An 18,847-nucleotide genomic window follows, 5' to 3' on the forward strand; every position below is an offset into this window, starting at 1 on the left:
AGGTTAATCAAGTCGTTATTCTCAACCCTGGATAACACAGAAATGTAAAAGGTTATCTCGGCGAAAGAAGAGGGCCTACAAGCGAGCCAAAAAATCATCAAAACCTGCAGACTGGGATCGTTTCAAAAAGCTAACAAACGAATGCAGGAAAGCTTGCAAATCAGCATTCAATAACTTTGTCAAAAACTGTGTAAGCCCAGATGGGGTAAATAATCCTAAGAAACTGTTTCGATTCATAAAATCCCGTAAATGTGAAAATGATGGAGTAGCACCCCTGCGAGACAATGGAAGCTTACACATTGATAACACCAAGAAAGCGAACATCCTCAACAAACAGTTTTCAAATGTCTTCTCCATTCCTGACGATCGAATCCCACCCCTGCAGGGTCAAGCGAATACACCCATGCCAGAAATTAATATCACAGAACCTGGTGTTCGGAAACTCCTTAACGATACCAACCCTAACAAAGCTGCTGGTCCAGATGGTGTCTCATCAAGATTTCTCAATGAGTTTGCTGACCAAATATCTCCTGGTCTTACCTTAGTGATGCAAGCTTCACTCAAACAGTCTTCCATCCCAGATGACTGGAGGCATGCCCTGGTTGCCCCTGTGTTCAAACCTGGTAAAACCGACAAATCCAAAGCCTGTAACTACAGGCCTATCAGTCTTACCTCCATATCCTGTAAAATTTTGGAGCATATTTTACACAGCAACATTATGGCCCACCTTGACAACACCAACATTCTGACAGATAGCCAGCATGGTTTCAGGAAACATCGGTCATGTGAATCACAACTTGTAACAACCATCCAAGACCTTGCTAAGTCCCTGAACGAAGCTAAGCAAATCGACTCAATTCTACTTGACTTTTCAAAGACTTTTGATAAAGTTGACCACAAAAAACTTTGTCTAAAACTTCATCATTATGGCGTAAGGGGTAAAACTCTTGAATGGATCACCAACTACCTCTCCGATCGCACTCAAACTGTTGTCGTTAACGGCGAGTCATCTGAAAAAGCTAATGTTATCTCTGGAGTTCCTCAAGGCACAGTCCTCGGCCCTCTTCGGTTTTTAGTTTACATAAACGATCTTCCTGAATTGGTTAAATGTAAAATAAGATTGTTTGCTGATGATGCACTCATTTACAGAGTCATTGACTCAATTAATGATGCCATAAGCCTTCAGGAAGACTTAAACCAACTCATGAATTGGGAACATGAATGGTCAATGGAGTTCAACCCGGACAAATGTAAAGTTTTACGAATCACCAACAAGCGTAATACTATCATTCAACCATATTCAATGCACAACCAAGTACTTGAAGTTGTTGACTCAGCGAAATATCTGATGTGTATATCCACAAAAAGCTCTCCTGGAATGTCCATAACGACTATACTGTTAAGAAAGCCAACCAAACTCGATGTTTCATACAAAGGAATCTCAGATCATGTCACCCAAATACAAAGCTCCAATGCTACAAAACCTATGTCCGACCCATCCTGGAATATGGATCAGTCGTATGGGACCCTCACTCAGCCTCCAACATCTATAAGCTGGAAATGGTTCAGAGGAAAGCTGCACGCTTCATCTCGAATGACTGGCGGCAAATGAGTAGTCCCTCATTGATGCTTCGTAATCTTGAACTTAAAACCCTTCAAACCAGGAGAACAGCAAATAAAGTTAAATTCATGCATAAAATTCTTCATGGCAAAGTTGAATCTTTATCCGCTCTTGCACCTCATGCACGTAACACTCATCTTAAAGTTATTCCAATCAATGCAAGGATTCAAACATATGAATTCAGTTACTTTCCGTCAACCATCCGCCTGTGGAATGAATCTCATATCTGAGTTAAATTATGATTATTTTTGTAAAGGTGTCAATGCGCACTATACTTAACTTGTATGTATCATTTTAATTGTTTACATTTTGCCTTCACTTGCTCATAACTCCTCCTAATTTCTAGCTTTTTATTTTAGCTCTATTCCTGCTGTGCCTTAGTATCTAGTCTCAATCTAGTCATCATCCTCTAATCTCAAACTCTCACTAATTCTATTCTTTTTCTATTCAGCTCAGCAGCTAGGTCGTGCATTCAAGGCAAAAGTTATTTATTTACTATTAATGTTTCTCCTTTCTTTTTAGCTTATATTAAACATAATACTGAATCATAATATTTAATTTTAAGTAATCATATTTATATATTATATAAAAATTTAAATGTATATTTTATATCTTATTAACTTCATCAAATCACAAGTCTTTCAGGTCTACATTATCACATCTTAGCCTCTCGCTTACTACATACTATTCTAAATCCTTGTGGTGGTGTCTTTCAGCTTCAGTCATACCTCGCTACTTCGCTATCTCAATACTTCTTCTTGCAGCCACTTTTAGCTTTAGTTGTTTTCATTTTATTAGGTATTTTTAATAACTTTTTATTTTCAATATCATGATAATGTACGTTAGCGTATTATGTGATCACTTAATAGAACTGATTGGCCAGCTTTTGGCGTATTACTTAGCAGTAATTTCGCGCGCATTTTGATAATTTCGATGCGCGCGCATAATTTATGGAAAAAGCTGACTCTGCAGAAAAAAGGAAAACAAATGAAAATGAAAACATAGATTCATTTCGAAATAAAATGGCTGTTGGCTGGAAGTCTAAATACATGTGGCTGATGTTTTGATGTGGTTTTTAGTAGTTTTGAAAGTCTTTAGAGCTTGTGAAAGAGTTTTTATGGTAAGTTGATTATGTGTGTTTGCCTGGGTTTCCAAAGTTCAGAAAGTCTGTCAACAAGGGTTCACACACAGACTGTTTATAACGGTCGTGGCTTCTTCGTAAAGACGAAAGACAGATCTGGACTTACTTCGTACTTTCCAGTCTCTTGTTCGTAGTTTTTCTGACTTTCTGGTTCTGTGTGAGTTATTTACTATGTTTTCTAACTTACTGAATGACTTACCGACAGATCGCCATCGGTGGGATTCGAACCCACTAAATGCAAAGTTCCGATGTTTTGAAACCCAATGCCTTATCCACTGCGCCACGGATTCATGCCGAAATAGCGTTTCTGATGGCTATTTACATTGTACAAACTGCAGACCAGACTGTATTAAGAGAAAATCACAAAAGAGTGCTTTTTTCGAGCTCCAACCCTAACCCTAACTGATAATAACCCAATTCCTAGCCAATCTGATACGTAACCACACCCAAACCACACCCAAACCCAACCCTACCAGGTCGCCTGCAGGTCCTGACACTATTCCCGCATACCGGATCCGAAAAATAGATACATGTCTTTCGTCTTTACGAAGAAGCTTTCACCGTTTATAACATTCTGTGCCAGACTAATCTACCTGCACCAAGCTCTATAATTTTAGAACTTTGTGAGGTGAGGTATTTTTTGTTTTTTCTATAAGATTGGATTCCCAGGCTAACTTGATGCAAATTACCCGACTTCACAGTATTAAAAAGACCAAGGCAGGAAGCGTTGACCTAACTGATTTTGCCCTTCTCTATTTGTCCATTTTTCATTATAAGGAGATTTTCGACCTTCTCTTAACAGCATTTAATAGTCAAGCCCTTCCCCCTTATGGCCAAATGCCGCTAAGAGATTCACAAGTTGTTCGTCTATGGCCCCAGGCTATACAGGCTAAAAAATGACTAAAATGAGAATGAGACAGTGAGAGAATGCATGGACAAACGTAGTCCAGGAGCTGGAGCTCAACTACTTTTTGCCTTTACTAATTCAAATCAGAAAGCGAAGATAGTATACGGCAGATTTTCTGACTAGGACAAACGTATCAAAAAATCTGCTTTTTGTTACAGAAAAATGATAACTTAGAAGGAAAGGTGAGCTGGATGTTGAAAAGAAAAAGTATTGCGTAGACACTTAATTGCTGATTTCAAGCTTTATCGACAGATAATCAGTTGAAAAATTGCTCAGAGAAATCCAAAATTCATGACAATTTGAATCCATTTTTCGGCCGCCATTTTTGCACGCGCTTCATTCCAGTTCCGCTTTGTAAGACCTGTAATCTTTTTCTTGACCTGTATTAAAAACCTGTATTTTTTCGGGCGGGCGCACGTTACCGCCTAGCTCAAAACGAAGACATCGAAGACGCCCTCTGTCATCGTCTCGCTCCCTCGTCATAAAAAATTCACCAGCCGTTTAGATTATCTGGAACCAGATGTGGAAATATGCTACGACACGCTTTGCTCTAAAGGTCGGGCATATTTTATATTGGTCCGCTCCTTTAGAGCTTTAGCGTGGGCGGCCGCCAATACGCCATCGGAATATCAGATAACCGTTTAGACAACTTGAACGCTCTCTAGTGGCAACGCAAAGGGCTAAAGGTTTTCCAAGAGAATAAAGTCTGGAAAGTTTCGATAGCTTCATCGTCAAGTCACAATAAGTGTTTATTAAGCCCCAAGTGTTAAAGAATTAACACGCGATTCGACTTTAGATTCGCCGAAAGAATCTTTGTCCTTTTGCATGTCTCGTTCTCGTGTCGTCTTTTATCCTTTGAAACTATCATGTGAAGCAGTTTTGATTGCATTTTCAGCACACTGATATCCAAATAAATAGTAAAGAAATATACCATGTCAGGTCGGTCAGGGAAAAAAATAGAACATGATTGAAAAGGATGACATACACGCCCAATATGTAACAACCACAAAATGTCCAGCAGAATTAATATCTTTCTGAGCAAGATATGATATACAGTTACAAAGTAAAAAAGGGAGGGAAAACCCCAAGAAATAACCCTTAACAGAAAAATGACTTAGTTATCGGTTATTATATAATCGTTTAGGTTTTGCGTTCTATTTTTCTGATAGTGACTGACATAATTTCAAGATGACAAGAAAACATATTTGTAGCTTCTATTATTAAGTCTGTCTACGTTGTCAAAATATTTTTCTTGTAATTAATGTTGTTGAAAAGAAAGTTTGAAACGCGGCGCGATTAAGATCACATTAAGGAAGTACAGACAAAAATGTTCAGCGTATTCGAGTCAAAATGTTAATTTGAATGTGAACTTTCTGACAGTTTGAACATTGGATTTCTTTTATGAGAGCTTTTTAACGGAATTCTGACCCGTACGCTTATAGGTATAGTAGTCAAGTCGTACAGCCTCTTTTCCATTTGTAACGTGCCAATACACTCTTCTCGAGATGCATAAATTTATTGTTGTCCTCGTTTTCAAACAGATTTCATTGCTATAAAATTACATATTCACAATGATAATTGTGTTGTTTACACCTCATGAGACATTTTGAATTTCAAGTACTTTTGTTTTAGAGTTAATGTTTGCCTTTTAGGAATTTAAATTTATTTAAATGATTAAATGTGTAATTTCATAGCAATGGAATCTGTTTGAAAACGAGGACAACAATAAATTTATGCATCTCGAGAAGAGTGTATTCTTGCAAAAGGGAGGCTTCGTATCAAATATGTATTTTCCTGAAAAAATCAATCAAAGTTTTAAAGTCTCGATCGTTTAAATAAAGAAAACACTTATTCGAAATCATTCAAAAAAACAAAGTCCAGGAAGCAATGGTGGAAACCCTTCAAAAGTTTGATGAATGCATCTTCTACTCATAAAATTAAAAACCTTCCTGCAGAATCTTAGCCCTTTAACATTAAAGGAAGAAATTTTGGCGCATTCTCGCCTAAATTAATATTTTTCACCATCCACCTAATTAATTACATGTTGTTTTATAAGCATTGCACTTATAAGTATATGGAAAAAATTTAAGCATATACTAAGATTACCTTGACACTACACAAAATGTATTTTCCTGATTTTGCTAGTCTAGCAAGCTAGACCTAGACGACTAATTCAGACATAGTAGAAATAAAGCAAAAAGTAATAGAGGGAACAATTTTAGTTTATACAAACAAAATCCAGAAACAACAATCGTATTATCATATAACGCCTACACTACTGTATTACACGCATTATAAACGACTCCAGTCTATGATTTTGCCTGTTTTTGGCTGTGTTTTTCGGAATTTCCCCAAAACTTTGCTTGGGATATAAGCATCCTTATAAGTACATTTCAGCCTTGTCAAGCCAATTTTTGTATGCTTATTTAAAAAAATACTCGCCAAATTCAAATTTTAAGTCAACTCATGCATCTCTATGATCAGGCTATTTTAACATTTTCTTCTAAAAATAAAATTCTTTTGATTGAAATATCAATAGCCAAATCAAAACCCCGCGAAAAAATATCTCCCTTTAATATATACTAGACGTTCAGGGCTTCTTTATTCTCGCTACTCGGCACTAGGTCCATAGCGGTGGACAAGGTTGATTCAAGAAATACATTAGCATTAAGTAATAAATTTCTTGATTCGTTGTAAACGAAAGTACTACCTAATTATAATGTAGAGTGATCAAAGTATTTCGTAATCACATATTTCTTAAATGAGTAATCCAGTTGTAAATTAAGGATGGTTATGTGATAAGATCTTAGCCATAAGCCATTTCCCTGAAAAGCTGATCAGAAGCTTGTGCATACTACAGTGTTAGCAAAAGATGTCCAAAATGTTATCTGCATGCACAAATCATCCAGACAAAAATCAAACCAACTAGACACGCTATAATATAGTATATGCAAGCAGCGTGATTTGATTTTTTATTTTGTTATAAAAACAGTCAAAAATCTCCAAAAAATCGTTAAAACTTTCAGACTTTCTTCGAGCAAGCTCGAAGTGTCCGTGGTCAAACTGTGGCTTGATTCATAAAGCTAGTGAAAACTTTTTACATACAACCCAGGGATGGAGTTAACTATGTGATTATTGATGAATGTACACACACGCAAATGAGGTAAAAATCACCAGAAGGTTATTTTCATTGTTTGTTTTAGAGTAGTAAGACAAACTCATTCAACAGACTTGAAACTTTTAAAGATATTGGGTATCCACAGTTAATAAAACGTCACAAAAGATTATGAATAGGGAAGGAAGAATTTAATCACTGATTACTCTTAATTAATCAATCAATACTGAAGCGAAATATAATATCAATCAATCACTAAAAAATTTTCAGTCTCTGAATCTAACTTAACTCGAAAATCCACACATAGTGGCATTTTTATATTGTTAGAAATACCTAAAAACACCTTATGAAATGAACACGTTTTTATGCATAGAAAATTATAGCAGCTTATTCGTAACTTGTAAATCTACATTCGATGTAATAGTTTTTCAGAAAATCAATTCCACCGATCTAACTTACTTATTACAATCTTATAAGGGAGTCACATAACATAACATGACATGATATGAGATGATGACAGAATATCTAGAAGACTTTCTTCATTGATGACCCTCTTTGGATGTTTCAGTTGCAAAGGTTTTAAGACACCCCTGTGTCACAGACCCGCTGAGATCCCAGCCCCATCCAAAATTTGGTAAAACTTTCGTCCCCGGTGGGAAAATTGGGGAATTAGCTTTGATTTCATCCCAATTCGAATTTCAATGTTTGAAAATTGCACTCCAAACCCATTCCCATTGGATTTTTTAACCTTGGAACAATAGAATTTCTACCCCCCCCCCCATTGAATTTCAATAGGAGTTTTTATCCCTACTGAGGAAAAAAGTTCCACCGGGACTGTGACACAAGGGTGTTTTAAGAGACTGCAAAGCTCCAATAGAGAGACCTATCAATCTACGGAAGGTCCACTGTAATTCTGACAAATCGAAGGCTGCTTCATACAGACGATCATCATATACATATATATATCGCCAAATAACCACAAAAATGAAATACAATCAGATTTTGAGGGTTGAAAACATTTCAAGATTATCAAATCATATCGTATCCCAAGTACAGGTTACCTAAGTAGGGTAGAATTTCGACAAATAACCTCTTTAAATGCTTTTCAACCATGAGACGAAAGGAATTTTACTTACTTCAGTTACTGAAGATTTCTCTCCATTGTTGTTTTCTTCTTCTTCTAAATCATTAGGATCATTTTCAACAGATTCTAATAACCTTTTGACATGAAATTCACTGATTTTAATGTTGCTTTTACTATTAACCACCTTCTTTTGGTCTTTGATTCGTCGGATACGTTCAGTTGTATTACTACTAGATTTCTTAATCAACTCTTTCTTCAATCGTGTCATAATTTTTACATTTGAACAATTTTTAGCACCATAAACAAGTGTAAACACCTTTTAATCCAATATTCCCAGAAGAAACCAATATCTCACTCATCGACATTATCTTTGCACAAGTTTTTTAATGTTTCATGTATAATATAGTGAACAGCAAAGTTGTTTTAATAAACTATGAGTTCTTATTATTTCTCCTTTATCACTACATAGAATATCCTTTAAGAATAAAGTCTCTCTCTGAGATAGATGTTTTTTCTTATTTTTATCAAAACATTTTCTCTCTTCCCTATACTTTACAACATCCACAAAAATTTCTATAAGTGACTGATGTATTAAGCTTCAGTGGAAAACCCACATCTTTCAAATTCCTACAAGCTATTATCAGTTCAATTTATAATGACGTTCTTTTTATTTATGTAAAGCAAAAAAAATCCATAGCATCCACACGAAAGAGCATTACAAAGACAACAACGGGAAAATCCTTTCATAATAACCTGCTTGATGCTTGTTCAATTAATCAAAACAATAGCTCTGTTTTTATTCCGTGGTGAAATCTCTTTCATTGGCTTAATAAACAGCTAAAGTGTTACTAATAGTTACACACTCATAATTGAAAGATACCATACCATTCAAAGTGAATGTTGTAGACTAAAAAATTTTCATTTCTACGATGCTGAAATATGTCAATCATTTTTTTATCAACCGAACATTTTGCGACGACATAAATATTTATTTACTTTTCTGTCTTTCACTATGTGATCAAAGATAGTAAGTTCATGTTTTGTAAGAGCATCTATGAACGACAAAAATTACACCACTTTTTCCTGTCACAAAAGTTAAAGATAACAAATAAATTCAAGCATTCCCTTTCCGTAAAAATGCAAAAAAAATATTTCACAATTTCCTTTGCTACTGAATAAAAGCCACTAAAGAGACTGTTTTCAAGAAAGCTATATATCGAATGAAAGAAAAGGTAGGTACTCTGGCAGCTCAATGGGAATTTTCGCTTGATTACTTTCTGCTAACTGGGGTGGTAGACTGGCTTCAATTAAAAATATAAACCTGGTCTTTTGATGTAAGAGTACCTTGGGTACTAAAAAGATTTTGTCAGAAAAAAATTAAAATTTTCTAAATCGTCACGAACTTTGCACAAGTTACATTTTCCGTGACTTTTTAAACTAAGTCTTTGTGATGATGACTAGCTTTTCCTAACAGATTACAGACGATTCCCAGTTCTGTTTTGAACGGGAACGGTCTAGGAATCGTCTCATTAGAACCGTCTAACGCTGTAGTTTATACTGCCTGCCAGCTTGCGAGACACTGACACACAGTTTTTCTAATCAAGTGCGTTAATCCGGCGTGAACCATTAAGGAACAAGGCCAGCGCACTCTCAATTTATCCACGATGTATTGTGGAATCGATACCTAGCCCAGTCACCGACAGGATTCTTGAGTTTTTGTCTACCCAATTTCCTTAACATTGCATGGGTTGGCTCGGCCGAAGGTACATTCACTTGCCAAGTGGGAATCGAGCCCCGACCTCCTGGTATGTCTATTATGTGCAGAGGTAAATTCCCATCCGATTTCCATCTACTCTGAACTGAAATGTTTGAAAATTCATTGAAAATAAGAACTCTTGTTTTCAAAAACAAAATGATATAGTAGACTTTTATACAATTTAAATATAGCTGAATGAGTCTTGAAAATTATTTTTAAAAACCTTTAACTTACCAATTCAGCAAACAAACAAAATCAGGGAAAGTGTTAATTTGGTTTCATGCTTCTAGACTTATATCGGTTGCATCTTCTTGTAAACTTTATACCAATAAAATTTAATATGTTTATGTTTTCAGTCAATTAAATTTTGCATCAGAAGGACCAATGATAATAATCTTATTTCTAAAACAAGAACAATATCTTTACAACCATATCATTACATTATCTTTCGACTGAAATAAGACTGTTGAAGAAGGGGTTAACTATCTCTACAAAATTATCAGAAGCAGTTGGCAAAGCAATCTTTTGGAAATAAGTATTCTTATCTTCAGTGGAACCACATGTCATTCTCTTGTTTGTTCAAGTGATAGGTTCTGATTTCTAGGAAAAACTTGTAAGATATTTGTAAGATATTTGTTTTTTTTTCGATCAATTTTAGGGTTACTAGGCAACAAAAACAAAATACAGAGGAAGTTTGTTCAGTCATTCTCACAACCTTTTCCCCATGTATCCCAGCCTTTATTTATGTTCCTTTGTTTATGATAGACACCAGAGAATACCCTGGTGTAGACTGATGCAAGTTCGTTCCCCTCACAGAGGAGGACTTCTCAAAACAATACCTCGTAAGAAATCTGACGTTCCAAATTCCACTGCAGTGCGATGTCTTCAAAATAGAAAAAATGAAATCTGACTTTAGGTTTTTGAATTACATATTTCTTTGCACTTCGAAGTCAGGCATTCCAGATGGTACTAATCAATAAATTCAATTATCGAAGTAATCGATAATGATCGAAGTAATAGAACGACCACTTATCGATTACCAAAATTTCCAAAAAATTGTGAGTATTCAATCACTTTCTTAACAACCCTTCGAAGACTTGATAACCGTTTGAGTACTTTGATTGTTATTGATTGCTTTTAATAAACTTCAATAAACCAATTGTTTACTTCGATAACCATTGATTTCTAAGATAACCAATTGATTACAAATAGATATCTTTAAAAAAAACTAAAACCATTGACCTAAAACCAAAGCATAAAAAGAAGCACCAGCCATAAGAATGACCTTCAATAATCACCCTGCCATTTTGTGTGCGTTTGCCATGGATTTCATACCGCACATTCTGATTGGCTGGAGAAAACAAAAGTGATTTTCGCGTGCGAATCGCGTGTTTTTATTGGGCAAGATAAACACAGTTTCAGATTCGGACTCCCTGTTACAGGAGACATATTCGAAGGTATTCAATATGATCAAAATTAATCAAAAAGTAATCATGATTGAATGAATCAAAAATGGTCAAAAAAAATGCCATAATTTGGACTTGAGTGAGTATTCCATCACCAATAAAATCGATAAGGTTCACCTTTGATTATTATCGATCATTATTGATTACTTCAATCACAATCAAACGTTCGATTAGTACCGTAAGTTGGTCTAATATCGACATCCCTCGTCTAATTCTGACACCCTTCTTTTAGAGACAGGAATAATATGAAAGATTAAATAACTGATTGGTAAAAGGATTATTCCTCTGTGACCACTAAGCAAATAAAAACTGTTTTGACCTTTCTATCAATTTCAGCTAATAAAAAGGGTGTCGGGATTAGATGAGGCATGTCGACGTTAGACCAAGTTACAGTACCGTCTGGGACAATGTCAGGGTGGTACCGTGAGAAAGGGTAACTTGCATCAGTGGAGGCTAACATGCATAGCCCTCAAATGAAAGACCCGGCTGGTCATTAAAATAGGAAAATAAATCAAAACAAAAATGGTAGAGAAAAGCTGCAAGCGTAGTTGCGTATGTGTATTTTAATGACCAGCCAGGTCATTCATTTGAGGGCTATGCATGTTAGCCTCCACTGATGCAAGTTACCCCTTTTCACGGTATTATCTAGCAGCAGTAAACAAAGGTTGTCATCCTCACTCCCCGAGTTAGTTCATTCCCCATTCTCATTCTGTGGTGGAGCCTATCTTAATTTACATCTTAAAGATAGCTTAAAATCTTTGCTAAGGATAGAACAATATGATAATATGTAAATAGTCACTAACTAGCTAAAGCTAACTCGCACAACCCAAACCTAACAACAACACCAGACCACGTTCAACAGTTTGTGTAATTTTTTTTTTTCGCGGCATTTTTTTTCGCGCGTAATTTTACACTCCCGAAACGGGTAAAACTCCCCGATTTTCTGCTATTCCAATTTATCGGTATAACGCTATTTTTGCGGACCAATTGTAAGCACCCATAATGATTTGGTGGTTTGGTTGGTCGTTGTGTTGTGGTGGACCTTAAAAGCTTGGCAAACGATATCATATTCCAGGATGCATCGTCTCTTATTTTCCCCCTACTTCCTACTTTCCTATCTTCTATCCTGATTTTCTATCTTCCTCAAGTGTTTCTATCTAACTGTTTTCTAAGTATTTTTCTGAAATTTGCCCCTTCCGGTGAAACAAGCAGTTACATCAAAATGCCTCGAAAATGTTGATATGAAAATTGCATAATCAGAGAACGTATGTCTCGCTCATTATAAAAAGGCAGAGACAAACTTTCAATAATTGGATTGTAACATCGAGTTAAGTCTCTTTTGTTAAGTCACCAGGCGGTAAATAAAACAGACCTTGATACATTTATATCGTTCGTTTCAACTTGACCATTCGTTTAAAACTCAGCGTCCCAAATATTTGGGGTAGGTAAAATATGTACAAAGAAATTCATACTTTTCCAACTTGGCAAATCTTTAAAAAAGAAGCGAACAATAAAATATAATTACCCTTTCCAAATAAACCTCTTCGGTGGCGAGCGTAGTCTACTCTGACGTAATTGTAAAATTTATGTGATGGGAGTTTGACATAGTAATGTAATGTTGTTTGGGGAATTATGAAGTTCTCTGGAATTTCGATTGCATTTATTCAGGTTGATTTTTTATGACTTCTAATGGTACTTTTTCTAACGAGTTTGATTACTCTGTTCTCACACTTATGTCTTTTTTTTTCGCGTCCTTTTCCGTGATTACTCTTATTTATATTTTTAAAGACAGGTAAGAAGGCATATTGATGTAACTGACAAGGTCAAGGAAGGCCCTGCCGATGCACCGGACTGTCCAGTGTATATTTGTCTGGTGGCAAAAAGTATCCTTTCGCTACACCGGACACAATAAGTCCGGTGTCAGTCCGGTGTTGCATACAGGGAATTTTGGACGCCGGACATTTACGAAACAAAAAATTAAGAAACACCGGACTAGGCGGATCTCTAAAAATTGTTTGGTTCCCGTCATCCGACCGACCCTGATTTTTACTCTGAAGTTAGAGTCGGAGAGTCGGAGACCCCTTTTGCCACTTCTGGATTCCTAATTGTCAACCTCTGCGCGCTCAGTGTTTACAAGTTTTCAAATCGAAATACAGTATAGACCTAACTCTTCATACAAAAATTACGGGAAACGCATATTTGGACTTTGTACCCTATGCTGCACTCAAGCACTTGAGCCAAAATCCCGCAAAGGCGGGACAAAAATCAGTTTTTCGAAGTTTGCAAAAAAACGCTACATAGAAGATCTTTCAAATTCAGTATGTGAATAGGGCAGTAAAAAATACAACTTTTCTATTTTTCCTTTTTTTTGCAAAAGTTCTAGGAATAAAAATAAAGGGATAATGATAATTGAATACTATCCATTGATGATCCGCGGCACTATCGTAAAGCTAGAATCACTTCGCGTACACTTCGCGTACACTTCGCTTGAGAAAATGATTGACAGATTGAAGTTTTTCATCCCGCGGCGCGCGCCGCGCGGGAGCTCGGGTGCTATGCGAGAGTTCTCGGCTCAATCCTCGGACCGCGCTAAAAATGGTAAACTGAGCTGTGATAGATCATTTCGATGGAAGTTGTTGGAATGTTTACAAGGCTCTTGACAGAAAATCGTTTGTTTTATTGTCAATGATGACAGTGTGGTTATTAATTTTGTTAGATCTGACAAATTGATGTTTGTAAGTGCACTTTATAGTTTTGATTCCCATTGAAGAATCATATTCTGGTTTTCATGTTATTAGATGCTGTTTTAGAGCTTTAGGTCTACACTGAAATAGCGAGCGCGGCGCGCCAGCGGAAAGTGAACCAAAAACCAGTTTATCCATGATTTCCCGATTTTTTAACCCGATTTCATAATTCGGACCTTCGTGGAAGCAGACCACGCTCGCGAAGCATCACTTTCTAAAATCAAGATGTTGCGTGATGATTATGGCAATAGGGCTCACAATGCAATGCCTTCAATTAACAAAGATGGTATGTATGTACAAAAAAATATTTTTGACCGACCGACCGACCGACCCACTTTTTAAAGTCGAAATGACGGGAACCAAACAATTTTTAAAGATCCGCCCCGGACGCACCGGACTGGTCATGTCCGGATTTTTGATTGTCCGGTGGAAAAAAATATCCTTCTCCAACACCGGACATCCGCCTTCCTTAAGTCCAGTGTAGAGATTGTTCGGTGGTAAAAAAATTTTCATTTTACACCGGACTTTCGCGTGTCTGGTGTTCGTTAAGTCCGGTGCGTCGGCAGGGTCCTGTGAAACAGTTCACCGACCCTAGCCTGGATATCCAGACCGTAAACTATTTCACTGTCTAGTTTATTATAATCTTGTCTCTGGTTTACGGTCTGGTCCAACTAACTCCTCTGCAAAAACACAGGTTCATTTCTAACTAAACAAAATGGCTGATGGAAAGGAGCCTTTAAATGAATGTGGCTGACGCTTGGATATAGTTTAAAGTAGTTTTGAGAGTTTGTAAAAGAGATTTTATGGTAAGTAATTATGTGTGTCTGTCTGGGTTTCCAAAGTTTTGAGATTCTGTCAACAAGGGTTCACTCACAGACTGTGTCATAGATCTTTTTTCAAAGAGGACGTCCTGTTGAATAATTATGTAGTCCAGCCATAAAAACAATGATAGAGCCCTCCATGCATAATTACTGTATCATGCATATTGTAATAATTTTGCATGGTTTTATCATTGTTTTTCTGGTGGACTACATAATTGTTCAACAGGGTGGCCTCTTTGAGAAAAGGTATATTCAAAACTGTATCAGACTTTTTTAGTTGCACCAGACTCTAAAATTTTAGAAACTTTGTATGTTGAGGTAAGAGTTTTTTTTCTGAAATTTTGAGTCTGGATACCCAGGCTACACCGACCCCGGCTCAAACCACCAAATGCAAGCAACCTTGGTTTACAAACCCAATGCCTAACCGCTTGCGCCAACGAGACACCACAGAAAGCTGTCATTCACAAATACTTATAGCGTGTAATTTACAGACCTTAAAATTAAGAAAGCTCCCAACCCTACAAGGATCCCTACGGGATCCAAAGTTAAGTCAATGTTAATGTCCCAAAAAAAGTTTATATTTCTGCCAAATAGATTTTCTTTTCATTTGGAGTTTCTCCTTTCAGAAAAACTTATTCTTTACTTATAACTTTTTGTCCCTCCATTTCCAGAGGCCCCTTGAAAATGGGTCCTATCACCTTTTTTGACTCTTTTCAACCTTTTCCAAGCTAATTTTCTTCAAAAACAATTTAAAACATATATCTTTCGTTATCTTCATAAATATACTAATATTTTACAAATATTTATATAATAATATTCAATGTATTCATGATATGCACCACTGCAATGTCTTCTGACATTACGTCACGGAACCAATAGCTTATTGGTTGGAAGTGACGTAAAAGCAGTCAATACGTCACTTTCAACCAATCAGCTATTGGGTGGAATGGAAGACATTGCAATGGTGCATATCATGAATAGCAAAATGTGCCCTCCTGGTTATTACGATGATGGCTTTATGGCAACTCCTGAACTTGTGCACAGGATGTACGGTTACACATTTTCTGGATTGCATTGTGGAGTCACAAGAGTGCTCAAACTGCGAGCAGCGAGCAATGCATAATGCAAATAGTGAGCGTCTTAAATGAAGACTCTCCACCCAATCCAAGAGTGCTCGAACTACAAAAACAGTGAGCCAATATACAATGTATAGCAAAATGTGCCCTCCCAGTTATTACCATGATGGCTTTATGGCAACTCCTGAACTTGGGCACAGGATGTACGGTTACACATTTTCTAGATTGCATTGTGGAGTCACAAGAGTGCTCAAACTGCGATCAGCGAGCAATGCATAATGCAAATAGTGAGCGTCTTAATAGCGTCGTAATAATAATATTCTAACACCATCAAAGAATTCTCCCTTCAAATTTCAGCTCTCTAGCTACACTAGAAAAAGAGATATGCAAAATTAAAGAAGTGTGACTGGGAAATATCTTTTTTTTCTTTTTTGACACATTTTTTGAATTTTTCCAAGCTATTTTCCTAACCTTTTTTTGACATTTTTAGTCAAATTTTTGACACTAAAATTTGAATATCTTTACAACCACTTATCCTCTGGAGGCCTATGACCCCTCATTTTCTTTCTTTTTCAAAGTTCTACAAGATAGGATAGGTTTTGAAAAAAAAATGTGAAATTTGAAAAATCTTCTGGAGTTGCTACCCGGTACTGATTTCAAAGCCCCGGGCCGAAAAGGGGCTAGCAAGGGAATCGTGGCTTCACTTTTTCTTGCCTGAGAAAGGTTAGAGATTCTACTCTAGCCCTTCGGGCTTTAAACTCAATGAGCTGAGCACTTCTTTGAATCATCGTTTGCTACGAGTTTATGTTTGCTTAACCCACACTGAGTCCCGTTTAAGTTTTTTCATGTACCCTTATTGAAAATTTCAAGTAGAAATTCAATGACGCGGTAGGACCAATAACCCTGAGAGCCAAAAATAAGGTCCGCTTTTAAGGTTCACACATGTGCACGCACATTTAATTTGGCAAATCAAAGATGGCGGCAAGAGACCGACCGACCGACCGACTGGATTTGAAGATGTTGCATGACGCGAACAGAAGATATTTTAGATTGTCGCCCTTTATAAAAAGGATTAGTAATTGCATCATAGAGGGGGGTGCCTATTGCACGAACACTCATTGTGCGGGAGACTCCTGCACATATCATGTTTTCTCCCATACATAGCTGTCACTTTTGCCTCGCAAAAATGTGGGAGAGCTTCAATGGGCCATTTCAGAATTTGTCTGTAACAGGGGGGCGGACAACGCAGGATTTCAGAGGGCAAAAGTTTTCACCGAAATTCAAAATTTCTAAGGCTAAGGCGAGAGAAATTTATGTATGAATTTCCAAGGCAATTGAATTAAAAAAGGCAAAAAAGAGCGGATTTCCGATGCATTTTGCAAAAGTACACGCATCGGAAATGCCACTCTTTTTTTGGGGGGTGGGGAATTAGGGAAATCAGGGAATTTTTCGTCCCAATTTTCGAAATGCAGGAAATTTTGCCATGCCGTTTTTTCAGGAAGTGGGAAAATTTTTGGAAATGCGGGAGATGCAGGAGAAAATCCTGAAAATGCTGGAGAGTTGTTGTAAAGTAATGAATTCAAAAGTGAGCCATTGACTTCAGGCAAAAATATTCATCTCGTTCATTCTGTCTTCTTGTCATAACTCGCACTGTTGAACTAATTTCATACAGAGCGATCAAAAAATATACAGTGAAAATTCTGACATTAGAAAAAACTAGAAACAATGAGCTAGTGATTATACTACAAAGGAAATACAAACGTCTAGGGATTCGTATAAAAGATAATTACTTTTAGAATTTAAAACGAGATAATTGCTATAATTGATAAATAATGATCATAAGAGCGACACAAAGGACATCTTTAGCTAAAAGTTCCATGGGGAAATAGTAACAGTTGTTACAGAAATGGCAAAATTTCCTGATTTTGGAAAATTGGTACTGGGTTGGGACGAAAAAATTCCACCATTTCCTGAAAAAAGATTCTGATAAAATTGAATTTTGTGGGAAAATTCCCCCGATTCTGCCTGATTTCCAGATTTTCCTATTTGGAAAAATTGGATTATCGGGGAAAATTTCTCCAACTTGGAGCTCTCCCGCATTTTTGTGAGGCAAAGTTGACAGCTATGGAAAATAGGCTATTATTATTCTTACCTTTTTTATCTTTCTCTTTGCAACAATACAATGGTGACAAGTTTACACAACACAAGTCAGGTAGAACATTCGGCAAATGAGCTTAAAAAATGTTCCTCTCTATGCTATCTAGCCCATACAAAGAATAAAAAGTTATTAATGATATAACAACTGATGTAGTTAACTATTTTTGTTTTTTTCCAATAGCCTTATCTCCTTAGAAGCTTTTTGTTGTTAAGAGGTAAACTGTCTCAATGGCTTTTGGTTATAGTTGATTTTTCCCTGAAGAACAATCCATTCAGATTTGCTAGAAAACAAGGGAAGTGTTTGATGGTGTTGCAAAAAAAATCATAGTCAAACAAAAGAAAATGAAAAACCTTTCCACAGATTTTTTCTCCCCCTGTTTTTTCGAAGCAATTTTTTCCCTCCCCCCTTATGCTCCCCCAGACTAATTAACAAAACCAACAATCAAGCCAATCAAACCCAAATTGATCTTTGATTACTGATTGAATTTGTGTCAGCATTTTTTGCATGTACAAACTGTTGATGTTTTTATTTCTGTTTGTATTTACATTTTGTTAGAATGCCCACTAGAACAAGAATAGCCACTCACAGTAATTTTGTTTGTATTGTGTATCGTGTGAATTTCCCTAAAGTTTCAGATAAACCCATTTTCAATATTGTTAATGGAAATTTAAACTCATAAACTTCATTTCACAATGGATGATCTGTCTGCTAAGCTTAAAGGAAAGACTGCTGACCCCATTACAATCCCACCAGAAGTTTGGAAAACTTGCTCCTTCAATGGCATCTTACTTTTAATCTTTGTACTCCTCCCATTCCCCAAAAGGAGATGTCTGTTTCCCTAAAAATGATCATCTTAACATAGATTGCATCAAAGATTTATAATGCTCTTCTTGTAAACAGAATCCATCCGACTTGAAGCAGTCCTTCGTACAAATCAAAAGCTTTTTGTAAAAGAACC

The 18,847-nt window shown here is 36.5% G+C and overlaps 1 protein-coding gene across 2 annotated transcripts in view; it reads right to left on the reverse strand.

Moving 5' to 3' along the window:
- The window catches only part of LOC136798786 (uncharacterized protein DDB_G0283697-like), a 28,515-nt gene extending 18,512 nt beyond the window's left edge, over nucleotides 1-10,003 (reverse strand). The window contains exon 1 of one of the 2 annotated variants that reach the window (XM_067055457.1): nucleotides 9,859-10,003. Coding sequence is in view for 1 of the 2 variants with exons in the window: in XM_067055456.1 (XP_066911557.1) it covers nucleotides 7,921-8,136 (216 nt within the window). In the remaining variant the exon portion in view is untranslated. Of the gene's footprint in view, nucleotides 1-7,920; nucleotides 8,495-9,858 lie in introns of those variants that run through there. The other variant, XM_067055456.1, reaches the window with a different exon arrangement.
- Nucleotides 10,004-18,847: the final 8,844 nt, after the last annotated feature.

This window comes from Clytia hemisphaerica, unplaced genomic scaffold (assembly GCF_902728285.1).
Source record: "Clytia hemisphaerica strain Z4C2 unplaced genomic scaffold, Clytia hemisphaerica genome assembly, whole genome shotgun sequence".
NCBI classification, from domain to species: domain Eukaryota; kingdom Metazoa; phylum Cnidaria; class Hydrozoa; order Leptothecata; family Clytiidae; genus Clytia; species Clytia hemisphaerica.